At 44.5% G+C, this 27,500-nt stretch overlaps 2 protein-coding genes across 4 annotated transcripts in view; both read left to right on the top strand.

Moving 5' to 3' along the window:
• The first annotated feature begins 787 nt into the window (after window positions 1–787).
• Window positions 788–10,525, top strand: LOC129840651 (polypyrimidine tract-binding protein 1-like). Of its 2 annotated transcripts, none has more exons than XM_055908683.1 (17): window positions 788–874; window positions 1,530–1,586; window positions 1,679–1,763; window positions 2,275–2,317; window positions 2,528–2,700; window positions 4,858–5,004; window positions 5,177–5,386; window positions 5,501–5,611; window positions 5,748–5,937; window positions 6,100–6,174; window positions 6,357–6,493; window positions 7,152–7,185; window positions 7,679–7,771; window positions 7,867–7,956; window positions 8,069–8,195; window positions 8,278–8,355; window positions 8,825–10,525. In XM_055908683.1, exons 1-17 carry the CDS (start codon window positions 867–869, stop codon window positions 8,955–8,957), a joined length of 1,791 nt encoding a protein of 596 aa, XP_055764658.1. In that variant the 5' UTR covers window positions 788–866; the 3' UTR covers window positions 8,958–10,525. The 2 variants fall into 2 exon arrangements, with proteins under 2 accessions (XP_055764658.1, XP_055764659.1); XM_055908684.1 differs by having other exon boundaries at window positions 1,745–1,763.
• A 4,566-nt stretch (window positions 10,526–15,091) lies between these two features.
• The window catches only part of LOC129840660 (ephrin-A2-like), a 22,962-nt gene continuing 10,553 nt past the window's right edge, over window positions 15,092–27,500 (top strand). Inside the window, exons 1-2 of one of the 2 annotated variants that reach the window (XM_055908696.1) lie at window positions 15,092–16,817; window positions 19,752–19,817. In XM_055908696.1, coding sequence (XP_055764671.1) covers window positions 16,627–16,817; window positions 19,752–19,817 — 257 coding nt within the window. In that variant the 5' untranslated portion in view covers window positions 15,092–16,626. The remainder of the gene's footprint in view (window positions 16,818–19,751; window positions 19,818–27,500) is intronic. The other variant, XM_055908698.1, reaches the window with a different exon arrangement.

Genomic DNA, 27,500 nt, shown 5'->3' on the forward strand with positions numbered 1-27,500 from the left:
AGAGAGAGGAGTAAGAGATTACAGATCTCTTGCTGGAACCAGGGAGTGTGATGGTCTTGGGTTAGCTGGGGTCGTTTATGGGTCATATCCACACACCATAGATTACCTCTGCTTTTTTATGCATTGGAAATAGTAACAACTGTTTCAAACCACTTAATACAACAACAACAAAAACATGCAAAAAAAACACCTGGGTCAAGTCTGTGAAATACTTTTGATTAATTGATGTGTGGTTGATTTTGTTTACCAAGCATAGAGTTTGTACCTAAATGACTATTCCATTGTATCCAGCATGCTAATCTGCTGCTGAGGTATAAAGAACGTTGACATTTTAACCCAGCAGGTCTGGTTTAGAGTCCCATAGTAAACCAAATCACACAGCTACTCCTCCTCAGTCAGCCCTGTAATAGACAAATTATGCCATCTGTTGGCCAATGCATGAACTACAACCCTGTATGGAATTTGTATTTTCTGAACTACATGAACTGATTGTGAAACAGGAAAGAAGCAGTATTCATTGTTTAGTTGCAAAGGTTTGCGAGTCAGCCATCCAATACTAGAACATAATAAATCAATGTGTGTCATTGAAAACCATTCTTCGTTATTTTCACTAGGTAAACAAACGCAAAGCAAGGGTATGGTTTCACAGTGATTTTGGTCAAGTTTCGGTCGAGAACTTTAAGAGAATGTTATACCCACCCTTTTAGGAACCAATCAAATTGCGATGCTAGGTGTAAGTGCCCGCCCATTTAGGGTTCTTCCAAGTACCTGGACCAATCAACGAACGCCTCGGTGTATTCAGCCATTTTGTATGAAAATCAAGGAAATCTGCCGCCGCTCCAGAGACCTGTGGATTATATCGAACGATGGAAGGGTGAGTGAAAAATATGTAGTTTTATGTCGAAAAGAAACGGAAATAATCTAACCGTAGTTTGACTATTTGTATTTTTTTTTTATATACAGTTATGTTGTTATGCAATATGTTTAGTAGTAGTTTGACGTTTAGTTTGAGACTAGATGATGTTTGAGACTTTCAACAAGGCTAGCTAGTTAGCATTGTCTGCGCGTGAGCGTGTCCGGAAGAGATGCGAACTAGTTGAAGTTAAGACTTTAGTAAGGGTTGTTTTTTTAACTTATTATATTGCAAATAACAGAAAAAAACGCTAGTTGAAGTTTTTTTTCATGTAGACGAAAGTAACCACCTTTAACGGTTTGAGAAATTTAGTTTTTAAAAACGCCCATCTTGAATCAACGTGTCTTTGTAACGTTAGCTAGTTTCCACATTCCATATGTGCGCTCGTGTTTGTGGAAGGCGAATGTTGTGTGTTCAGGATTAGGCTAAATTCTTCCAATTCTATGGCTATTTGCTGCTCAGGGGACATTTCAATTCAACGAAGTGAACTAACGCAACTTTTCTTGAGTCAATGCAGTTTCTAGCTAGCTATGAACTTCCATAGAGTTAGTAACTAAACTTCCTCTTTCCTCCTCCATTTCCTTGTCTCCTCTCTTTCCCCCCTTTGTCTAAACAGACACAAGTTAGATGCTGATCTGTATCCTATGGGACCTGGCTACGTCACAGACATAGAGTAAGTCTCCTGATAGATTTTACATTTACAATAAATCTAAAATGTAATGTAAAATGTTGATTGAGTGATTTACTGATTGGTTGATCTTTTAGGAAAATGCATCCTGCCCTCTTTGGAGTAACTCAAATGAGTAACCCTCCTTTTCTCTCTCTCCCCAGTGTCTCAGTGGGTACCAAGGTAGGCATCTTTTCATTCACAATTTAATTCCTTGTTTTCTCTCCTTTGTTACCCCTGTCTTCTGTGCTAAAACGTTGGTTAAAGTCTCTCCTCTCTGGCTGTGTTTCTGAGTGCTGTTAGCATGAGTGTCTTTGTGTCTCTGGCTGGAACAGTAGCTGTATTGTAGAGAGATGGAGTGAGGCTGCTGGGCCACTCCAGACATGAGCACCATTGACTGACTGACACAGAGCAGCTTCATTAACTGTAGTCTGGTTGAGCAAGACCATCTGTCTGACAGACTGCTCCTCTCCAGCCATAACTCTGTTAATACATTTACCCGGGTCGTATTTGTTGGTGCACATTAGTGCATGTAGCAAAACGTTTTGCAACAGAAAATGTAAACAAGTTTGTTATTGAGCATGTTCAGGGTTTTCTTCCGGTTGGTGCTCAGTCAATACAACCCAGCTAGGCCTGTCTCTGTCTCCATGGTGTATGTGGTTATGATCATTGTGAATGTTTCTTTCTCTTCCAGAGGGGATCCGATGAACTCTTCTCCTCCTACATCATGACCCCAGGTGTGTGTGTGTGTGTGTAGCTGATGGTTAATCAGAATGTTCTATGTTGTTCTCTAACAGACACATTACCATTAGCTACTAGAGAACAGCATAGAACATTCTGATTAACAGACACATTACCATAAGCTACTAATCAGAATGTTCTGTTGTTCCCTAGCAGTTAATGGCGCTAAGAGTAAGAAGTTAAATTAAAAAGTTGTCTGTTTGTAGCCAACGGTAATGACAGTAAGAAGTTCAAAGGTGAGATGCGGAGCCCCAGCGCTCCATCGCGTGTCATCCACCTGCGCCAGCTGCCTGGGGACATCCAGGATTCTGAGGTCATCAGCATGGGAATGCCCTTTGGGAAGGTCACCAACCTTCTGATGATGAAGGGAAAGAACCAGGTACGTGCGCACACTACAGATCCTTTACCCTAAAGGTGTTCACACACTCACTACAGATCCTCTACCCTAAAGGTGTTCACACACTCACTACAGGTCCTTAACCCTAAAGGTGTCCACACACTCACTACAGGTCCTTTACCCTAAAGGTGTTCACACACTCACTACAGGTCCTTAACCCTAAAGGTGTCCACACACTCACTACAGATCCTTTACCCTAAAGGTGTTCACACACTCACTACAGGTCCTTTACCCTAAAGGTGTCCACACACTCACTACAGGTCCTTTACCCTAAAGGTGTTCACACACTCACTACAGATCCTTTACCCTAAAGGTGTTCACACACTCACTACAGATCCTCTACCCTAAAGGTGTTCACACACTCACTACAGGTCCTTTACCCTAAAGGTGTTCACACACTCACTACAGATCCTCTACCCTAAAGGTGTTCTCACACTCACTACAGATCCTCTACCCTAAAGGTGTCCACACACTCACTACAGATCCTTTACCCTAAAGGTGTCCACACACTCACTACAGATCCTCTACCCTAAAGGTGTTCACACACTCACTACAGGTCCTTTACCCTAAAGGTGTTCTCACACTCACTACAGATCCTCTACCCTAAAGGTGTCCACACACTCACTACAGGTCCTTTACCCTAAAGGTGTTCACACACTCACTACAGATCCTTTACCCTAAAGGTGTTCACACACTCACTACAGGTCCTTTACCCTAAAGGTGTTCACACACTCACTACAGATCCTTTACCCTAAAGGTGTTCACACACTCACTACAGGTCCTTTACCCTAAAGGTGTTCACACACTCACTACAGATCCTCTAACCTAAAGGTGTCCACACACTCACTACAGGTCCTTTACCCTAAAGGTGTTCACACACTCACTACAGATCCTCTAACCTAAAGGTGTCCACACACTCACTACAGGTCCTTTACCCTAAAGGTGTTCACACACTCACTACAGGTCCTTAACCCTAAAGGTGTTCACACACTCACTACAGATCCTTTACCCTAAAGGTGTTCACACACTCACTACAGATCCTCTACCCTAAAGGTGTTCTCACACTCACTACAGGTCCTTTACCCTAAAGGTGTTCACACACTCACTACAGATCCTCTACCCTAAAGGTGTTCTCACACTCACTACAGGTCCTTTACCCTAAAGGTGTCCACACACTCACTACAGGTCCTTTACCCTAAAGGTGTTCACACACTCACTACAGGTCCTTTACCCTAAAGGTGTTCTCACACTCACTACAGATCCTCTACCCTAAAGGTGTCCACACACTCACTACAGGTCCTCTACCCTAAAGGTGTCCACACACTCACTACAGGTCCTCTACCCTAAAGGTGTTCACACACTCACTACAGATCCTCTACCCTAAAGGTGTTCTCACACTCACTACAGATCCTCTACCCTAAAGGTGTCCACACACTCACTACAGGTCCTCTACCCTAAAGGTGTCCACACACTCACTACAGGTCCTCTACCCTAAAGGTGTTCACACACTCACTACAGATCCTTTACCCTAAAGGTGTTCACACACTCACTACAGGTCCTTTACCCTAAAGGTGTTCACACACTCACTACAGATCCTTTACCCTAAAGGTGTTCACACACTCACTACAGGTCCTTTACCCTAAAGGTGTTCACACACTCACTACAGGTCCTTTACCCTAAAGGTGTTCACACACTCACTACAGATTAGAGGTAAACCGAATATGATTTTGAACGGAGGACAAAAAAAGTCCATATCGATTATTCTGCCAATTTTTTACATTTTTTTTAAGTGTATGTATATATATTTGTAATAATGACAACTACAACGATGCTGAATGAACACTTTTATTTTAACTTAATGCAATACTTAAATAAAATCTATTTAGTCTCAAATAAATAATGAAACGTTCAATTTGTTTTAAATAATGCTAACACGGTGTTGGAAAAGTACAATATGTGCCATGTAAAAAAGCTAATGTTTAAGTTCCTTGCTCAGAACATGAGAACATGTCCCAGATCCTCTACCCTAAATGGGTTCACACACACTACAGATCCTCTACCTAAGGTGTTCACACTCAGGCACACATACACGGTGTCCACACACACCTTCCCCGGCTGATCTTTTGTGTGTGTGTGTAGGCGTTCCTGGAGATGAACACCGTGGACCAGGCTCAGACCATGGTGAACTACTACGCTACGGTCACCCCCCTCATCAGACAGCAGCCTGTATTCATGCAGTACAGCAACCACAAGGAGCTCAAGACCGACAACTCACCTAACCAAGTGGTAAGAGGACACTTCCACCATTGACCCACACCCACATATGAGACTCACTAACTTGTACATCTGTAGCACATTTGTAAAGCGTCAAGTCAAAGTTTCTTTGTCATATGCAGAGGTTACAGCATAGTGCCCACAGTACAATGTAATAACTATGTTTGTGTGTCCCCCTCCCCAGAGAGTCCAGGCAGCACTGCAGGCGGTGAATGCTGTCCAGGGTGGCACCATGTTGGGCTCTACCATGTCCGGTATGGGGGGTGGGATGGGAGCTACCATGTCAGTTGGAGGGGGAGAGATGGGAGCCAGAGGCATGGCCACCCAAAGCCCTGTCCTTAGAGTCATAGTAGAAAACCTTTTCTACCCCGTCACACTGGAAGTCCTGCACCAGGTACGCACACTCCACCAGTGTTTTTTAGTCATGAGTGTGTTCAAATGGTTTTCTTTTGCTTGTTGTCAAAATGCCTGCAGCAGGGATGTAACCTTTGTGTGTTCTCCCCTGTAGATCTTCTCCAAGTATGGGTCTGTTCTGAAGATCATCACTTTCACTAAGAACAACCAGTTCCAGGCTCTGGTCCAATACGCTGACCCCATGACGGCACAGCACACCAAAATGGTACGTACCCCCCCCAATAAACCTCTGATTTCTCCAGCTCTCTCTGCCGGCTCCAGATGGTCAGAACATCAATAATAGATGCTGTAAATGGACTTGCCTGAACTTCCACGCCCCTAATCCCTCTGTGTCTCTGCAGTCTCTAGACGGTCAGAACATCTATAACGGCTGCTGTACTCTGAGGGTGAGTTTCTCCAAGCTGACCAGCCTCAACGTCAAGTTTAACAACGATAAGAGCCGTGACTACACCAGACCTGACCTTTCTACTGGAGAGCAACACAACCCTCAGCCTGGAATGGACCAGCACGCGATGGCTGCTGCCGCCTTCGGTAACACACACACACGTTAGACCGGTGTTTCTCACACTTTTTTTGTACCAGGAGCTAGCAGGTAGCTACCAGGGTGCTCTTCTGGAGACTGTCAAACGGACACTGAAATTTGACTCATGTCTTTTCCCCTCTCTTTCTCTCCCACCTCCTATCTCTTTCCAGGGTCTCCAGGTCTGCTCTCAGCATCTCCTTATGGACACGGATTCCCCCAGGCCTTCACTCTACAGCAGGCTGCAGGTACATCCTCACATTAACACAGTCAGCTGGTTCACTCTACCTGTGGCCTACTACAAACCTGTTCTTACTCCGTTTATTACATAGCTATTGCTACATTGTCAAATCATCGGTTGGTCTACTCCAGCTGCACAGGTTGGCCCCGGTGCTTGAGATAACGTGTGTTTTTCTTTGTGTGTGTCTAGGTCTGTCTATGCCCGGTGCCTTGGCGTCATTCGGTATGGGTCCAGGGGGCATGGCCGCTAGTCGTCTCGGCCTGCAAGCCCTCGGCGGTGGAGGAGGACAAGCTGGCGTCCTATTGGTCAGCAACCTCAACCCAGAGGTCAGGACTGTTACTACCCACACATTCTTTCTCTCACCCACAAGCACACCAGTATACATCCGTTCTCTATCGTACAAGCACACCATAGTAAACTTTTCCTCTCAGCCCTTTAAATGGGTGTCTCCCCACAGTTTAGAACTAACAGTCTTCTGTTATCTTCCATTTCATGGCTTCCTTTTTGTCTATTCTTGAGTTGCTGGAGACACAATAGTCCTTATATAGAGACACCCCCCATGTTATTGTACTGTATTATCTGACCTGTACTGTTGCATTGTTAATCTGTCTCTTTTCTCCTCCTAGTGTTGCCATAGTGACAGTGTTTTAATTTAGACACTATTCTGTGTTTACTGACCTTGTTTTTTTCTTCTTTACCTCCTTTTCTTTTATTCTCTCCTTCCCCATCTCATCCTGCTCTTTGACCTTTATAAAAACTCACTCCTATGCCAACTCTTTCTTCTCATCATTCTCCCTCTATCTCTCTCTTTCTCTCCCTCTCTTTCTCCTCCATGTGATCCTCCCGTGGACCTCTTGGCTGCTGACTGCTGGACTCCATCCCTCCATCCCTGACTCCACTCTCCTCCTCCACTTTACCCCTGTCCCCTCCCTCTTTCTCTCTCCCCCTCCCTGGTTCCTCTACCTCCCCCTGCTGTTTATAAAGAGCGTTACACCAAACTGCCTCTTTATTCTCTTTGGTATGTTATTAGCCTTTCGTTTCCCTTTATGACTTTAGATTTTACATTTACCTACTGTTACCAATAATATTATATCATCACTGTACCTTGACTGTACCTACCTCATTCAGTCTTCATTTACCCTTATATTGACCTAAATATATACTTTTTATTTTATCATTCTTTAATCTGTTTCACTTAATATATTTATTTAATTACCAACTGGTACTGAATCTAACTATCTGTTACCTGGGCTGGTTTTCATGTTGTGATCTGTCTGTCTCTGAATCAGAAATCCAAGCTCTCCTTTACATGAATCAGTCATTTCATTTCAATGGCCAGAACTGAGTAGTGTGGTGGTATAGAACCTGTTGTCTGGGCATTACAGTAGTCTAGTCTGTCTGCTGTTGATCAAGACGATCACATTACATCACTGACATTACAACTAAGTCTCTTCATGAAAAGTGCATCTATTTTGGAGTGGGCTGTGTTTTAACCTGTGTGTGTTCTCCAGGTGTGTATGGCGACGTGATGAGAGTGAAGATTCTGTTCAATAAGAAGGACAATGCTCTGGTCCAGATGGCTGATGGCACACAGGCTCAGCTAGGTACTGTGTGTATGTGACCGTGCGTCTGTGTGTGCGTTGAAGTAGTTAGTAGCACGTGTGTGTTTTGGTGTTTGACGGGCTTGTCTTCTCCTCAGCGATGAGCCACCTGAACGGGGTGCGTCTCCAGGGCCGGTCTCTACGTGTCTCCATGTCTAAACACACCACCGTACAGCTGCCCAGAGAAGGTATGTACACACACTACCATGTCTAAACACACAGCTGCCCAGAGAGACTGTATGGGCCGTCTAACATCCACTACTGTTGTGTCATGACATGTTCTACTCTATCCTATTCAAGGCCATGAGGACCAGGGGTTGACTAAGGACTATGCCACCTCTCCTCTCCACCGTTTTAAGAAGCCTGGCTCCAAAAACTACAACAACATCTACCCTCCCTCTGGCACACTGCACCTCTCCAACATACCGTACGTACACACACACAACATCCCCTTTGTTTGAAAGTGTCCTGTTGCTTTCTCTGCTAATGCTTTCTCTTTCTCTCTCTAGTCCTGCAGTAGGAGAGGAGGATCTGAAGGCACTGTTCAGCAGTTCAGGAGCTTCAGTCACGGCCTTCAAGTTCTTCCAGTAAGTCTCAACATCCAACTACACTTTTATGACATCACTACCTAATGATCAAATCAAACTTTATTTGTCACATGCGCCGAATACACCAAGTGTAGACTTTACCGTGAAATGCTTACTTACAAGCCCTTAACCCAACAGTGCAGTTCAAGAAGAGTTAAGAAAATATTTACCAAGTAGACTAAAATAAAAAGTAACACAATAACAAGGTTATATACAGGGGGCACCGGTACTGAGTCAGTGTGCGGGGGTACAGGTTAGTTGAGGTAATTAATGTGCTTGTCTTTATGACATCTTTACCTAATGATGTAATAGTCTTTGTGGCATCACTGCCCGGCAATATAAAGGTCATTATGATGTCACTACCCAATGGTGGAATGGTCTTTATTGCATCACTACCTGACGATGTTCTTGTCTTTATGACATCACTACCTGATGTAATGTGGAATCCTCTTTCCTGGTGTGTGTATAGGAAGGACCGTAAGATGGCTCTGATCCAGATGAGCTCAGTGGAGGAAGCTGTTGAGAGTCTCATCGAGTTCCACAACCATGACCTGGGAGATAACCACCACCTCAGAGTGTCTTTCTCCAAATCTACCATCTAACACAATCACTCACACACAGCTGTAACTACAGAGTATAGACCAAACCTGTTTATCAGAATGCCTTCCACGTCGTTTGTCTGTCAAGTCTTATTCCACACGAGACACACTTAATCATTCCTTTATACTTGTTTAAGTTTTATCATTATTTTTACACTTATTTACATTTACTATGGATATAATCGGTTCATATTTTATTTTAGTAGTTCGACTTCTATGGAAGGAAACTCACAGAACTCTCCAAGATGCACATCTAGTATTTCTGTTTCTACACTCTGCAGAATGCACATCTAGTCTTTCTGTTTCTAGATTACAATGTTTTATTTTTTCCATTTGATATACTAAAAAAAATCCATTGATTTAATGTTTTCTGTTTCTACTGTCTGTCCTTGGGATCTTCACCACTAGTCATATTGCTCTAACAAAATGCCTTTCAGCAACAGTCTATTGCCTTAACCAGACCAGCCGGCTAGCCTTTCCATGCTATTACATTGATTTTATACGATTGGACTCAAATAAGCTTTTTCTTTGAACATCAATAATTTGATTTGAAATATATGGCTGTGGTCTTCCCTTTTTGATTTCTAGATGTACACTATGCATTCCATTGTATTTTTGTAACATTAGTAGTTCTATACTCATTTTCTATACCTTGTACTGTTTGATATCTACCGGTCACTGTGCCTCAAGTCTTAATTCTTGCTCCAGGGGTGCCACTTAAAATCATGCCGCATTTAGTCTTTAGTGCCTACTTCACCCCTAATATTTTACAGATACACACATGCAATACTCCAATTTTATTTCACATCGCCTTAGGTATTTAGTGCCTACAACACAAACTTATTTATTACCTTTGTTCTGGCACTGTCTATATATTGTTTATATATGGCTTTTGCTATAGATTCTTCTGTAGCATAAACGGTTTCATGTAGCTATTGATGGTTGATGTTATTGAGGACCAGAGTACCTACCACCCCATGTCAGTTTAAAAGACAATGTTCTAAACTCTTTTCTCCCATTGGTTTGATTCTTTGGTCCAAATTGAAAGACTGCCTAGAGGCATTTGATTTTGTTTTCATTTTATACCTAATCAGTCAGCCACTAGATTTAAAAATAGTAATTTTGAGTGAGTTATACCTTGAATTTGTGATATTTGCTTTCTTGTCCCATTTCTGTTTAATTACAGTTAAATTCCTCTGTTGGTAGATTACTTTAAGCATGAATATATATATATACTGTAGGTTGACCTAGTTGATGATATCACAGTGGATAGCTGTGAGGTAGTTCTGTATTCCTCTCCTTGTGACGGTTGTCACTTTTATTTTCCATTATGGGTTTTATTGGGGTCAGGGGTCAACCGGATGTTATGTCATGGAGCAGGAGTGTTTTTGTACAACAGTGATTTGGATTGTACCACAGATTCCATTTCATTCCAACATGTATATTTTGATATATAGTTAACAAACGTTGATTCCAACATGTATATTTTGATATAAAGGTAATGCCAGCTTTCTCTGGAGGGCTGTAAAGATGGTTTTGTATCACAAAGAAATTAAAGTTAATGGAACACAGCCTTGTGTTTTTGATGTTTGCTGATTTCCAAATGGCCCCCTAGTCTCAAGGCACTACCCCTGGCCCCTACTCCCTATAGGCACACTTGTAGATCTGAAAAGATTTGAGCGGTTTAAGTAAGCTTCTTTGCCTTCTGATAGGCTTGGGAATGACCCTCTCACTGGTCAATCCCTGTATGGCCACTTGGTGGAGCCAGAGCCAAGTATACTGTATACAGGAAAATAATATGGCACTAGGTGGAGCCATCTCTCGCTCTTGACTTTGTCCCCACTGATACAGAGGTGACTTTACCTTGTGATTATTTCTCTGACTTTCCCCATTGCTACGAAGATGACTTTTTTTGCCAATTCGATAGGGTTAAATTAATAGAACAGGCGAATCATTGACTTCAACTACTGTTCTATTCATTCTATTTCTATGCATTTAATCCTATCTGATAACTGAAATCCAGATAGTTAACTTTAGAAAAACTGGGCCCTGGTGATTATCTCTGTGACATCACCTTTGTGACATTTTCTTGTAATTTTACTCCAAGGACATTGCTTTGGTGACAGTGCCTTCTGTTCAGACCTCATGTCCCCCTTATAACCATAGGGGTCTGGTGGTGGTGATGAAATAGTAGTAATTTCCCACCCACACACTGTTGGATTTTCTTCAATACTACAGTACCAGTCAAAAGTTTGGACACACCTACTCATTCAAGGGTTTGTATTTTTATTATCTACATTGTAGAATAGTAGTGAAGACATCACAACTATTAAATAACAGATATGGAATCATGTAGTAACCAAAAAAGTGGTAAACAAATCAAATGGAATAGACAAAAGGTGGAAATTATAGGCAATTAGCAAGACACCCCCCCAAAAAGGAGTGATTCTGCAGGTGGTGACCACAGACCACTTCTCAGTTCCTATGCTTCCTGGCTGATGTTTTGGTCACTTTTGAATGCTGGCGGTGCTCTCACTCTAGTGGTAGCATGAGACGGAGTCTACAACCCACACAAGTGGCTCAGGTAGTGCAGTTCATCCAGGATGGCACATCAATGGGAGCTGTGCCAAAAAGGTTTGCTGTGTCTGTCAGCGTAGTGTCCAGAGCATGGAGGTGATACCAGGAGACAGGCCAGTACATCAGGAGACGTGGAGGAGGCCGTAGGAGGGCAACAACCCAGCAGCAGGACCGCTACCTCCGCCTTTGTGCAAGGAGGTGCACTGCCAGCGCCCTGCAAAATGACCTCCAGCAGGCCACACCACCACCTGCAGAATCACTCCTTTTTGGGGGGTGTCTTGCTAATTGCCTATAATTTCCACCTTTTGTCTATTCCATTTGCACAACAGCATGTGAAATTTATTGTCAATCGGTGTTGCTTCCTAAGTGGACAGTTTGATTTCACAGAAGTGTGATTGACTTGGAGTTACATTGTGTTGTTTAAGTGTTCCCTTTATTTTTTTTAGCAGTGTATATATATATATATATATATATATATATATATATTAGAACTGCCCTTGTAAAGGATATGAAGCGGGCCAGTAACCGGAGGGTTGCCAATTCAGATCCCAGGGCTCATGGGGAATATCTGCCGGGAGTGAGCAGACAGCCGGAGGGCTGCTGGCAGTGGCCTCTATCCCATGTCCTACATACTGCTTTTGCGCCCTTGAGCAAGGCACTTAAGCTCACACAGCTCCAGGGTTGCTCAACCCTGTTCTGCTCGTGTGTTGGGTAGAGCATCTACAAGCTACTTCATCCTCCTGCATGTGTGTTTAAACATGCACGCTCTGAACCGGCAGAGAGATGGAGAGGAGCGAGACAGAAGACTAGGAGGGAGGGATGAGAGGTGTGTATTTAAACATGCTGCAGACCGGCAGAGAGATGGAGAGGAGCGAGACAGGAGACTTGGAGGGAGGGGTAGAGGGACGAGAGGTGTGTGTTTAAACATGCGTGCTCCAGACAGCCACCGTATGAATAATTCAGTCAGACAACATGCAGCTGGGTCTGGGTTGTTTGGGTTAGAATGGGTAGTTTATTATTAATTTATTTAGGTTATGATGGTCAGAATGGTTAGTTTTTATTTCATTTATTTAGGTTATGATGGTCAGAATGGTTAGTTTATAAAAACATTTTTAGGTTATGATGGTTAGTTTATTCAAATCACATTTTTATTGGTCACAGATATTTAGCAGATGTCATTGCGGATGTAGTGAAATGCTTGTTATTAATTTATTTAGGTTATGATGGTTAGTTTATTATTAATTTATGATGGTTAGTTTATATTTAATTTATTTAGGTTATGATGGTTAGAATGGTTAGTTTATTATTAATTTATGATGTTTAGTTTATATTTAATTAATTTAGGTTATGATGGTTAGAATGGTTAGTTTATTATTAATTTATTTTGGTTAGAATGGTTAGTTTATTATAAATGTATTTTGGTTATGATGGTTAGAATGGTTTATTACACAGAGCAGACCCAGTATGCCAGTAGATGTATTCTTTTACAGCTGTATTTGGGTTATATTGGTTAAGATGGGGGTATATATACAGTGGGGAGAACAAGTATTTGATACAGTGCCGATTTTGCAGGTTCTCCTACTTCCAAAGCATGTAGAGGTCTGCAATTTTTTATCATAGGTACACTTCAACTGTGAGAGACGGAATCTAAAACAAAAATCCAGAAAATCACATTGTATGATTTTTAAGTAATTAATTTGCATTTTATTGCATGACATAAGTATTTGATCACCTACCAACCAGTAAGAATTCCGTCTCTCACAGACCTGTAATTTTTTCTTTAAGAAGCCCTCCTGTTCTCCACTCATTACCTGTACTAACTGCACCTGTTTGAACTCGTTACCTGTATAAAAGACACCTGTCCACACACTCAATCAAAGAGACCCCAACCTCTCCATAATGGCCAAGACCAGAGAGCTGTGTAAGGACATCAGGGATAAAAGTTTAGACCTGCACAAGGCTGGGATGGGCTACAGGAGAATAGGCAAGCAGCTTGGTGAAAAGGCAACAACTGTTGGCGCAATTATTAGAAAATGGAAGAAGTTCAAGATGACGGTCAATCACCCTCGGTCCAGGGCTCCATGCAAGATCTCACCTCGTGGGGCATCAATGATCATGAGGAAGGTGAGGGATCAGCCCAGAACTACACGGCAGGACCTGGTCAATGACCTGAAGAGAGCTGGGACCACAGTCTCAAAAACCATTAGTAACACACTACGCCGTCATGGATTAAAATCCTGCAGCGCACGCAAGGTCCCCCTGCTCAAGCCAGCGCATGTCCAGGCCCGTCTGAAGTTTGCCAATGACCATCTGGATGATCCAGAGAGGAATGGGAGAAGGTCATGTGGTCTGATGAGACAAAAATAGAGCTTTTTGGTCTAAACTCCACTCCCCGTGTTTGGAGGAAGAAGAAGGATGAGTACAACCCCAAGAACACCATCCCAACTGTGAAGCATGGAGGTGGAAACATCATTCTTTGGTGATGCTTTTCTGCAAAGGGGACAGGACGACTGCACCGTATTGGGGGGAGGATGGATGGGGCCATGTATCGCGAGATCTTGGCCAACAACCTCCTTCCCTCAGTAAGAGCAATGAAGATGGGTCTTCCAGCTGGGTCTTCCAGCATGACAACGACCTGAAACACACAGCCAGGGCAACTAAGGAGGGGCTCCGTAAGAAGCATCTCAAGGTCCTGGAGTGGCCTAGCCAGTCTCCAGACCTGAACCCAATAGAAAATCTTTGGAGGGAGCTGAAAGTCCGTATTGCCCAGCGACAGCCCCGAAACCTGAAGGATCTGGAGAAGGTCTGTATGGAGGAGTGGGCCAAAATCCCTGCTGCAGTGTGTGCAAACCTGGTCAAGAACTACAGGAAACGTATGATCTCTGTAATTTCAAACAAAGGTTTCTGTACCAAATATTAAGTTCTGCTTTTCTGATGTATCAAATACTTATGTCATGCAATAAAATGCTAATTAATTACTTAAAAATCATACAATGTGATTTTCTGGATTTTTGTTTTAGATTCCGTCTCTCACAGTTGAAGTGTACCTATGATAAAAATTACAGACCTCTACATGCTTTGTAAGTGGGAAAACCTGCAAAATCGGCAGTGTATCAAATACTTGTTCTCCCCACTGTATATAGGTCTGTTCATACAGATAAGTATTTATTCTTACAATACTCTTAATACTTCGATTATATACATTCTTGCACCACAGATGCGCTACAATGATAACTACATTATTCTGGAAGGAGTACAAATGTAGTAATACCTTAATTGTACAAAAAAGGTGTAGTAATAACTTGATTACACGACTTGATTTGTAAAGATGTAGTAACTGGATAGACAGTGATATTCTAACCTAACACTCAGTATTATCCTAACCCATGTTATGTATATGTGGATACATACAGTTTAATACAGCTGAACTAAGCGGCTTCAGAGCCGCGAGAGCAGTGAGTCAGACACTGTCCCCAGAGGTAAGAGACTGAGAGACTCCGCCAGCTCAGAGTGAGGGAGGGGAGGGGGAGGGAGAAAGAGGGAGGATGGGTAGAGGGAGGGAGAGAAGGAGGTGAACACGAGCAGTGAGGAGATTCTGGCAGCAGCGGGAGCTGAGAATCAGATTCACCACGAGGAGTGTTGTCACCGTGAGAGACTGTTGGAAGGATCGCCACGTTATTCACTCTGTCGGTCTCTGCCAGTCTGTGTGTGTCTGCCAGTCCGTGTGTGTCTCTGCCAGTCTGTGTGTGTGTCTCTGCCAGTCTGTGTGTTGATCCGTAAAGAACATTGTGGAGTGTGGACCATGAAGCCGAATTGGATTTTACATACAAATCAGCAGAAACAGACTGAAGAGGATCTTGGGACGGGAGGAGCGTGATAGCTGGTGATCTCTGATAAAAACGAGCAGCAATAACAGGACCCATCCAACCACTCTCACTGAGGAAACAATTAACCTGGCGTGGTTTATTGACCCGAACGAACATCTGAAGAATATTCAAATGGACCTCCCTTAATGAAGGGAGGTGTTCAGGGCAAGATAGAAACTGGTCAGTACCGAGACATCTTACCTTCAGCACCAAAACAGAATCTGTTACTGGGGTAACTGGTCAGTACCGAAACATCCTACTTTCAACACCAAAACAGAATCTGTTACTGGGGTAACTGGTCAGTACCAAAACATAATTTCTTACTGAAGAAACTGTTCAGCATGGAACATGTCTCACTGAGGAAAGTGTTCAGTACCAAAACAACTCCTTGAGGAAACTGTTCAGTACCAATATATCTCTTACTGAAGACAGTTCAGTCCCAGCGAGCTGAGGGGAGTCAGGATGTTCGGTCCCCGGACGACATTAAACCCAGATTGGATTTGGCTTCGCGTCTCTTTGTGGAGTGGAGGAGAGGAGTGGAGAGAAGAGGTATCTATTTGTACTGATAGTGTGTGATCGAAAGAGAGAGGACGACATCGTGAGATGGCTGATAATTCATCAACGCCAGTATTGATAGAAATACAGAAATATGTCAAATAATAACAACGTCTCATCACCGTAATCAATCATCAATGAACAGACAGTGGACTTAAGATAAATGCGTGGATTCAGGAGAATGAAAGTCACTAGTTTGGATGTCATATTCAGGGGAGCACAAGTTGTACAATGGGAGGACAAGTCTCAGACCCTGGCAAGAACATAGACACTCTTCCTGTATTGATTGAGATTGAGTGATTTGCGCAACATGCAAGCGCAACAGGTTAGGTTTGTGCATGCTAGCGATTGGTTAGGATAAGGTTAGCTTTGGGCATGCTAGCAAAGTGGTCAAGGTTCAGGATAAGGTTCGTAAACAAAAACACGCCAAAACAACACACCTGGATTCAAACCACATTACAAAGTCCTGGATTCAAAGTCCTGCACACTACCACCTCTGCCACCCTGTTTCCACTAACAGGCTGGAACAATCGGAATGGACTGGGATCTTTGAATGCCCAGACACTGATTGAGACTGTCCATGCACTGGATATTCCAACTCAACTGTAAGCTAACATAACCAGCGAAATACTACTGTGGAGGTGGATCTAACAAGTAGACATTAAGTGGACACTATGATGTTGTGTGTAACTGGTTTGAGGAGTGTGAGGTGGACGGCTCGGCCTGGTCAGAGGAGTGTGTGTACGTGTGTGACGCAGGTGGTTCTGATGTGTCTGACTGTCCTGTCTTCCTGTCTGTACGTCTGGGCTGAAGACCAGATCATCTTCGACCACCATGCTGTCTACTGGAACAGCACAAACCCCAGGTAGGATGATACAGTCTGTCTGTGTGTGTGTGTGTGTGTGTGTATGCGTGCGTGCGTGCGGATGCTATAATTGAGCTGAAAGCTCCTTTTGTCTCTGATAGACAATGAGGGCATCATGCCTCCCGCTCTAGTTATTGAGTATAGGGGATAGACACACGCAAACACACACACACACGCACACACTGCTGTGGTTAGCTGGGTCTCATTGATATGGTGCAGAGCAGCCTCGCTCTGTCAGTCTAATGAATTCTGACAGACTGGACAGCCTCCCTCTCCCTCCCTGCCTCCCCCTCACTCCATCCCTTCTCTCTCTCTCTCTCTCAGGTACATATATAAACAGTGAAAGTACTCCCACTCTATCACGGTTGAATTACCACTAACCGGCTAACAGCCCTGTCTCCCCCTGCAACACACACACACCGACGCTGCTGATTTAGTTCAGCTAACAGCTCTGTCTCTCCACAAGTGCTCAAATATTTAACAGGCAAGGAGGAAGACTCTCCTCTCTCTCTCCGTCTCTTTCCTTCTTTTTTCCCCTCTCACTCTGCTCTTCCCCTCCTCCCTCTGTCAATGTGCTACATCAGACAACATGCTTTGTTTGGGCAATGCTATTGTTATATCGCTGAATTAATGTGTGATGGGAGGTTGATGGAAAAGTTTGTTTATACAGAAACAAATAAACAGGAGATGAGTTTCAAACCACACACAGACAGCTTTGTTTTTGCAAAACACACACGCATCCTGTCTCTCTAGCCTCAGAGAATAGCCAAATTTAATCCCAGGGTTGATCCTTCAAAGTAATTGTATTCTTCTCCTCCCTTTTTCCTCCCCATCCCATTTTCTCCCCATCCCGTTTTCTCCCCATCCCGTGTTCTCCCCATCCCGTGTTCTCCCCATCCCGTGTTCTCCCCATCCCATTTTCTCCCCATCCCGTGTTCTCCCCATCCCGTGTTCTCCCCATCCCGTGTTCTCCCCATCCCGTGTTCTCCCCATCCTGTGTTCTCCCCATCCCATTTTCTCCCCATCCCATTTTCTCCCCATCCCATTTTCTCCCCATCCTGTGTTCTCCCCATCCCATTTTCTCCCCATCCTGTGTTCTCCCCATCCCATTTTCTCCCCATCCCATTTTCTCCCCATCCTGTGTTCTCCCCATCCCATTTTCTCCCCATCCCGTGTTCCACCCATCCCATTTTCTCCCCATCCTGTGTTCTCCCCATCCCATTTTCTCCCCATCCCGTGTTCCACCCATCCCATTTTCTCCCCAGCCCGTGTTCCACCCATCCCATTTTCTCCCCATCCTGTGTTCTCCCCATCCCGTGTTCTCCCCATCCCGTGTTCCACCCATCCTGTTTTCTCCCCATCCCTGTGTTCTCCCCATCACGTTTTCTCCCCATCCCGTGTTCCACCCATCCTGTTTTCTCCCCATCCCTGTGTTCTCCCCATCACGTTTTCTCCCCATCCCTTTTTTCTCCCCATCCTGTGTTCTCCCCATCCCATTTTCTCCCCATCCCGTTTTCTCCCCATCCCGTGTTCTCCCCATCCCGTGTTCTCCCCATCCTGTGTTCGCCCCATCCCATTTTCTCCCCATCCTGTGTTCTCCCCATCCTGTCTTCTCCCCATCCTGTGTTCTCCCCATCCTGTGTTCTCCCCATCCTGTGTTCTCCCCATCCCGTGTTCTCCCCATCCCATTTTCTCCCCATCCCGTGTTCTCCCCATCCTGTGTTCTCCCCATCCCTTTTTTCTCCCCATCCCATGTTCCCCCCATCCTGTGTTCTCCCCATCCTGTGTTCTCCCCATCCTGTGTTCTCCCCATCCCATTGTCTCCCTATCCCGTGTTCTCCCCATCCCGTGTTCTCCCCATCCCGTTTTCTCCCGATCCCATGTTCTCCCCATCCTGTGCTCTCCCCATCCCATTTTCTCCCCATCCCATTTTCTCCCCATCCCATTTTCTCCCCATCCCGTGTTCCACCCATCCCATTTTCTCCCCATCCCGTGTTCCACCCATCCCATTTTCTCCCCATCCTGTGTTCTCCCCATCCCATTTTCTCCCCATCCCATTTTCTCTCCATCCTGTGTTCTCCCCATCCCATTTTCTCCCCATCCCGTGTTCCACCCATCCCATTTTCTCCCCATCCCGTGTTCCACCCATCCCATTTTCTCCCCATCCTGTGTTCTCCCCATCCCGTGTTCTCCCCATCCCGTGTTCCACCCATCCTGTTTTCTCCCCATCCCTGTGTTCTCCCCATCACGTTTTCTCCCCATCCCGTGTTCTCCCCATCCCGTGTTCCACCCATCCTGTTTTCTCCCCATCCCGTGTTCTCCCCATCCCATGTTCTCCCCATCCTGTGTTCTCCCCATCACATTTTCACCCCATCCCATTTTCTCCCCATCCCATGTTCTCCCCATCCCATTTTCTCCCCATCCCATTTTCTCCCCATCCCATTTTCTCCTCTCTCTTCTGGGAGGCTTTGTGGTTCTCTCCATCCTCCTCTAGAGGTCCCTAATGATGATTGCAGAGGGTTTCATGCTATGGGATGGATGTCCTCAGAGAGAAACTGAACGGGGAAGATAGTAGCTTGAACGGGGAGGATAGTAGCTAGTGTGTGTATGTGTGTGTGAAGAGTTGTGAAGCGAGAGGTGGATGAGAGAAATTATGTGGGAGAGAGACAGGAAGAGATGTTTTGCTGGTGTACACAATCTGTTTTCCACTTGGTTTAGCTTCACAGGTGATGTTAAATGTCTATAAAACATTTAAGGTCAGGACTCGGAACAACTTTCACTCAGCAAACTTTGTCAGGAAATCACTGTTTTTAGTGGTGTGTGTGTGTGTGTTTGATATTGCAATCACATCACCACTCATGATATGTTTTAAAAGATGGAGGCACTTGTCTGAAATATCCCCTTATTCTTAATCTGATCTCGCTTCACTGACAGGTCCTTCTTGAATTACGGTGACATTTGGGCATGGCACTTTGGGAAAAAAGTACTTCTTTCTTCTAGGTGTGTATTTATTTAAATGTATTTAGTTACATCTTCCCATTCTAAATCAACTAATATGGTACCTTAATGACTTTAAATAACGTTTACCATTACGATAACGTTGTGCCACCAGTAGGAGTATTAACACCAATGAGGGTAACACCAATGTGTCACGTGTGCTCCCTCTCCGGCCTCTAGCTCACCAGGCTGCTCGTTATGGCGCACACCTGTCATCATCGGTACACGCGCCAGCGCCTCATCAGACTCACCTGGACTCCATCACTTCCCCGATTACCTTCCCTATATATGTCACTCCCTTTGGTTCCTTCCCCAGGCGTCATTGTTTCTGTTCCAGTGTCATGTCTGTGAGTTGTTCGTGTTTTTTGTTTTTGTATTTAGTTGCGTTTATTTATTAAAACACTCACTCCCTGAACTTGCTTCCCGACTCTCAGCACACATCGTTACACAATAAGACATTTTATGTTAAGGTTTTTCTGATATGGAGACCACAAATGCTGAAACCTAAGGTCATCAATCCTTTAAAAAGAATGAAGTGATACTGAAGTGATATGATTTGTCATTTTGCTCACAATGTTATTTCCCTTCATTTCAATTCACTAACACCAAGTGGCACTTTGGATTTAGACACACCATATGATCAACTGAATCTTCAAATGTATGACATACTAAAAGGGTGTGTTTAGCTAATAATTGTATTTAATATAGACCCATCCCGATAACAGTTTGCCACTGGAGAGAATGCTTAAGGTCCTTGTATATCTTTCTAATCATTGATTTTCAAGGCGGTAACACCAATGACATAACACTGAGGGACACACATTATATAACTTCATAGCCTTCTTTGTTTTTATTGATCTATACAATACCTGATAGTAGATGTCAAAGATAGCAGATAGATACAAGATATCTGGTGTACTGTATTAGAAACACAATATACTAGAGATATTAGATGGAAACATTCAATATTACATAGAAATAGATAAGAGATGGAAAGAAGGTATTCGACAGACGCACGCCCACCCACACACACGACAATGAAATGACAGGAGTGAGAAAGGAAAGAAGTAGAGAAATAGACTATTAGAAAGGCAGGGACAAAGACAGAAGAGATAAAGAGGTTACAGGAGGAGATACAGGAGGAGTGTGTGAGGTATGAGTTGTGGCGTACGGCTGGGGAGCTGCATACTCACTGTTTGATCACACACACTTCAAACGCACACTTCTGTCTTCTTTCCAGATCCCAGAACTCTGTCTGTCTGTCTGTCTGTCTGTCTGTCTGTCTGTCTGTCTGTCTGTCTGTCTGTCTGTCTGTCTGTCTGTCTGTCTGTCTGTCTGTCTGTCTGTCTGTCTGTCTGTCTGTCTGTCTGTCTGTCTGTCTGTCTGTCTGTCTGTCTGTCTGTCTGTCTGTCTGTCTGTCTGTCTGTCTGTCTGTCTGTCTGTCTGTCTGTCTGTCTGTCTGTCTGTCTGTCTGTCTGTCTGTCTGTCTGTCTGTCTGTCTGTCTGTCTGTCTGTCTGTCTGTCTGTCTGTCTGTCTGTCTGTCTGTCTGTCTGTCTGTCTGTCTGTCTGTCTGTCTGTCTGTCTGTCTGTCTGTCTGTCTGTCTGTCTGTCTGTCTGTCTGTCTGTCTGTCTGTCTGTCTGTCTGTCTGTCGTGTGTGTGTGTGTGTGTGTGTGTGTGTGTGTGTGTGTGTGTGTGTGTGTGTGTGTGTGTGTGTGTGTGTGTGTGTGTGTGTTAGAGATGGTGCACTGTTCTAAACTGGGTCGGTCCTAAAAACTAAACTGCTGAGAAAGTGGCGGTGCAGCTACCTTCTAACATTACTAACAGCTTTACGCTGGGCATCTTAAAGGGATAGTTCACCCAAATGATTAAATGCCTTATTAGTTTCCTTACCCTGAAAGATGTCCTATGGACAAGGACAGACTGTAATCCATGCTTTGGGTGTGTTTACTCATGGTGACCAACCACTAACTTTAAGCATTAGTGAGTGTGTAAGTGTTTTGGAAAGGGATTGTGATAGCTTATCATTCTGAAGTTTTTCTTGCTGTCTACATCTGTGAGAGAAACACAGTTAGAGAGAAAATACTTGTATGTCTGAGAGAAATGTTTTCAGAGATATATATATGTGTGTGTGTGTGTGTGTGTGTGTGTGTGTGTGTGTGTGTGTGTGTGTGTGTGTGTGTGTGTGTGTGTGTGTGTGTGTGTGTGTGTGTGTGTGTGTGTGTGTGTGTGTGTGTGTGTGTGTGTGTGTGTGTGTGTGTGTGTGTGTGTGTGTGTGTGTGTGTGTGTGTGTGTGTGTGTGTGTGTGTGTGTGTGTGTGTGTGTGTGTGTGTGTGTGTGTGTGTGCCACAGCTGGTGAGGAAATGCTCCCAGTAACATCTCCTCATTGGTTCAAAGTTCAAAGACTGTTTTCTCTCACACACACACACACACACACACACACACACACACACACACACACACACACACACACACACACACACACACACACACACACACACACACACACACACACACACACACACACACACACACACACACACACACACACACACTGCTGTCTTTATTAGTCTTGAGGAGGTGATGAGGCACAATCTCTCTCTCTCTCTCCCTCCTTCTTTCTCACTAATCCAGAGAGACTGCCTGGATGTATAATTCATGTTCTCTCTGCCATCCTCATTCAGGTGTGTGTGTGTGCGTGCACGCGTGCACTGTGCTATTTCGCAAATGTACTATTCAGCTTTAACATGTTTCAGCTGTGAAAAAGAATATCTCCTGTAATGCTTCCACATTCGTCTCTAAGCCTAACTTTACCCCCCCACACACACTAACCTCAGCTGTAACCCTGTGCTCTACAAATCATTTATACTTTATATATTTTTTTACACATTGATGGATAAATAATGTATTAATGATCCATCTACACTACAAGAGTGTCAAATTATTTAGAAATGGTCTATGTTTTGTACATAGACATTGATAAAAGTGTTATTAGCCAAATGCTTTCTCTAAACTACCGTCAAATCACTTAGACTTTCAAATGTATAGGCTGATAGGTTAATACTTTATTAATCCTCAAGACGACATTTCAGTAGCGAAAGCTGAGAGACATAAGAGGGTTAAAAGTAGAAATGTGTTAAATCATTTGAAGAGAAAAAGAGGAAGTTTATACAGTGAGAGAGAAAAATGGGTTAGAAAGGATGCTGGTTGTCTGGTTAGAGAATCCTCTATAGGTGCTGGTTGTCTGGTTAGAGAATCCTCTATAGGTGCTGGTTGTCTGGTTAGAGAATCCTCTATAGGTGCTGGTTGTCTGGTTAGAGAATCCTCTATAGGTGCTGGTTGTCTGGTTAGAGAATCCTCTATAGGTGCTGGTTGTCTGGTTAGAGAATCCTCTATAGGTGCTGGTTGTCTGGTTAGAGAATCCTCTATAGGTGCTGGTTGTCTGGTTAGAGAATCCTCTATAGGTGCTGGTTGTCTGGTTAGAGAATCCTCTATAGGTGCTGGTTGTCTGGTTAGAGAATCCTCTATAGGTGCTGGTTGTCTGGTTAGAGAATCCTCTATAGGTGCTGGTTGTCTGGTTAGAGAATCCTCTATAGGTGCTGGTTGTCTGGTTAGAGAATCCTCTATAGGTGCTGGTTGTCTGGTTAGAGAATCCTCTATAGGTGCTGGTTGTCTGGTTAGAGAATCCTCTATAGGTGCTGGTTGTCTGGTTAGAGAATCGTCTATAGGTGCTGGTTGTCTGGTTAGAGAATCCTCTATAGATGCTGGTTGTCTGGTTAGAGAATCCTCTATAGATGCTGGTTGTCTGGTTAGAGAATCCTCTATAGATGGTGGTTGTCTGGTTAGAGAATCCTCTATAGATGGTGGTTGTCTGGTTAGAGAATCCTCTATAGGTGCTGGTGTCTGGTTAGAGAATCCTCTATAGATGGTGGTTGTCTGGTTAGAGAATCCTCTATATATGGTGGTTGTCTGGTTAGAGAATCTGCTATAGATGCTGGTTGTCTTGTTAGAGAATCCTCTATAGATGCTGGTTGTCTGGTTAGAGAATACTCTATAGATGCTGGTTGTCTGGTTAGAGAATCCTCTATAGGTGCTGGTTGTCTGGTTAGAGAATCCTCTATAGATGGTGGTTGTCTGGTTAGAGAATCCTCTATAGGTGCTGGTGTCTGGTTAGAAAATCCTCTATAGGTGGTGGTTGTCTGGTTAGAGAATCCTCTATAGATGGTGGTTGTCTGGTTAGAGAATCCTCTATAGGTGCTGGTGTCTGGTTAGAGAATCCTCTATAGGTGGTGGTTGTCTGGTTAGAGAATCCTCTATAGGTGGTGGTTGTCTGGAGGAGAATCCTCTATAGGTGGTGGTTGTCTGGAGGAGAATCCTCTATAGGTGGTGGTTGTCTGGAGGAGAATCCTCTATAGGTGGTGGTTGTCTGGTTAGAGAATCCGCTATAGGTGCTGGTTGTCTGGTTAGAGAATCCTCTATAGGTGCTGGTTGTCTGGTTAGAGAATCCTCTATAGGTGCTGGTTGTCTGGTTAGAGAATCCTCTATAGGTGCTGGTTGTCTGGTTAGAGAATCCTCTATAGGTGCTGGTTGTCTGGTTAGAGAATCCTCTATAGGTGCTGGTTGTCTGGTTAGAGAATCCTCTATAGGTGCTGGTTGTCTGGTTAGAGAATCCTCTATAGGTGCTGGTTGTCTGGTTAGAGAATCCTCTATAGGTGCTGGTTGTCTGGTTAGAGAATCCTCTATAGGTGCTGGTTGTCTGGTTAGAGAATCCTCTATAGGTGGTGGTTGTCTTGTAAAGGATTGGGGGTTGTGTGGTAAAGGATTGGGTTGGTGGTTTCTCTGATAAAGGGGTGCGTTGAGGGTTGTCTGGTAAAGGCTTGTGTTGGTGGTTGTCTGGTAAAGGCTTGTGTTGGTGGTTGTCTGGTAAAGGCTTGTGTTGGTGGTTGTCTGGTAAAGGCTTGTGTTGGCGGTTGTCTGGTAAAGGCTTGTGTTGGCGGGTGTCTGGTAAAGGGTTGGGATGATGGGTGTCTGCTAGAGTGTTGGGTTGGTGCTTATCTGGTAAAGGGTTAGGGATTGTCTGGTAAAGGGTTGGGTTGGGGGTTGTCTGGTTAAGGGTTGGGTTGGTGGTTGTCTGGTAAAGGCTTGTGTTGGTGGTTGTCTGATAAAGGGTTGGGTTGGGGGTTGTCTGGTAAAGGGTTGGGTTGGGGGTTGTCTGGTAAAGGGTTGGGTTGGGGGTTGTCTGGTAAAGGGTTGGGTTGGGGGTTGTCTGGTAAAGGGTTGGGGTTGTCTGGTAAAGGGTTGGGTTGGTGGTTGTCTGGTAAAGGGTTGGGTTGGTGGTTGTCTGGTAAAGGGTTGGGTTGGTGGTTGTCTGGTAAAGGGGTTGGTTGGGGGTTGGTTGGGGGTTGTCTGGTAAAGGGTTTGGTTGGTGGTTGTCTGGTAAAAGGTTTGGTTGGTGGTTGTCTGGTAAAGGGTTTGGTTGGTGGTTGTCTGGTAAAGGGTTTGGTTGGTGGTTGTCTGGTAAAGGGTTTGGTTGGTGGTTGTCTGTTAAAGGCTTGTGTTGGTGGGTGTCTGGTAAAGGCTTGTGTTGGTGGTTGTCTGGTAAAGGGTTGTGTTAGTGGTTGTCTGGTAAAGGGTTGGGGTGGTGATTGTCTGGTAAAGGGTTGGGGTGGTGATTGTCTGGTAAAGGGTTGTGTTGGTGGGTGTCTGGTAAAGGGTTGGGGTGGTGATTGTCTGGTAAAGGGTTGGGGTGGTGATTGTCTGGTAAAGGGTTGGGTTAGTGGTTGTCTGGTAAAGGGTTGGGGTGGTGATTGTCTGGTAAAGGGTTGGGTTAGTGGTTGTCTGGTAAAGGATTGGGGTGGTGGTTGTCTGGTAAAGGGTTGGGGTGGTGGTTGTCTGGTAAAGGGTTGGGGTGGTGATTGTCTGGTAAAGGGTTGGGTTAGTGGTTGTCTGGTAAAGGGTTGGGGGCAGAAGGGGGTTATGGTTGCTTGTTTTCTGGTAAAGTGCTTACGGGGCATGTCAGTGTTTGGAGTTATTAATAAAACTGAAATTATATTATTGATCAAAGATGTGGCAAACTGCCCGCAGATATAACCTCATTTTGATATGGATGTGTGTGTGTGTTCAATATGGATTTAGTGAAGAGCCTCTAAGTGTTTTCCAGCTTTGAGTGATTAAGTCAGGCTACTTCAGTAGACACACACGAGGAGGGGTGGGTGGAGAGAGGGATGGAGGGAGAGAGAGAGAGAGAGAGGGGTGGGGCAGGAATGAGGGAAAAACTTATGTTTATGTCAGTTGGTTAATCAGTTAGTTAGTCGTCAGTCAATCAGACAAATGTGAAGCATCTACTGTGAGATTCAATTATTCAATTTCATCAAAATCACTGGAGCAGTTACATACTTTTAGTCAATTTATTTCAATAAGCTTCCCCAACCCTCTCATACCCAGGAGGGGTAGTACCGTACAAAACTAGTCCCGGAGAGGAGAGAGGGATAAAAGAGGAGACTGCAGAGGGACATGAGAGGAGAGTGTAGAGGGATATGAGAGGAGAGTGCAGAGGGATATGAGAGGAGAGTGCAGAGCGATATGAGAGGAGAGTGTAGAGCGATATGAGAGGAGAGTGTAGAGGGATATGAGAGGAGAGTGTAGAGGGATATGAGAGGAGAGTGTAGAGGGATATGAGAGGAGAGTGTAGAGGGAAATGAGAGGAGAGTGTAGAGGGATATGAGAGGAGAGTGTAGAGGGATATGAGAGGAGAGTGCAGAGGGATATGAGAGGAGAGTGCAGAGGGATATGAGAGGAGAGTGCAGAGGGATATGAGAGGAGAGTGTAGAGGGATATGAGAGGAGAGTGTAGAGCGATATGAGAGGAGAGTGTAGAGGGATATGAGAGGAGAGTGTAGAGGGATAAAAGAGGAGACTGCAGAGGGATATGAGAGGAGAGTGTAGAGGGATATGAGAGGAGACTGCAGAGGGATATGAGAGGAGAGTGTAGAGGGATATGAGAGGAGAGTGCAGAGGGATATGAGAGGAGAGTGCAGAGGGATATGAGAGGAGAGTGTAGAGGAATATGAGAGGAGAGTGTAGAGGGATATGAGAGGAGAGTGTAGAGGATATGAGAGGAGAGTGTAGAGGGATATGAGAGGAGAGTGTAGAGGGATATGAGAGAGGAGTGCAGAGGGATATGAGAGGAGAGTGCAGAGGGATATGAGAGGAGAGTGCAGAGGGATATGAGAGGAGAGTGCAGAGGGATATGAGAGGAGAGTGCAGAGGGATATGAGAGGAGAGTGCAGAGGGATATGAGAGGAGAGTGCAGAGGGATATGAGAGGAGAGTGCAGAGGGATATGAGAGGAGAGTGTAGAGGGATATGAGAGGAGAGTGTCGAGGGATATGAGAGGAGAGTGTGGAGGGATATGAGAGGAGAGTGTAGAGGGATATGAGAGGAGAGTGTAGAGGGATATGAGAGGAGAGTGTAGAGGGATATGAGAGAGGAGTGTAGAGGGATATGAGAGAGCAGTGCAGAGGGATATGAGAGGAGAGTGTAGAGGGATATGAGAGAGGAGTGTAGAGGGATATGAGAGAGCAGTGCAGAGGGATATGAGAGGAGAGTGTAGAGGGATATGAGAGGAGAGTGTAGAGGGATATGAGAGGAGAGTAGAGGGATATGAGAGGAGAGTGTAGAGGGATATGA

Source organism: Salvelinus fontinalis, chromosome 41 (assembly GCF_029448725.1).
Source record: "Salvelinus fontinalis isolate EN_2023a chromosome 41, ASM2944872v1, whole genome shotgun sequence".
Taxonomy (NCBI): domain Eukaryota; kingdom Metazoa; phylum Chordata; class Actinopteri; order Salmoniformes; family Salmonidae; genus Salvelinus; species Salvelinus fontinalis.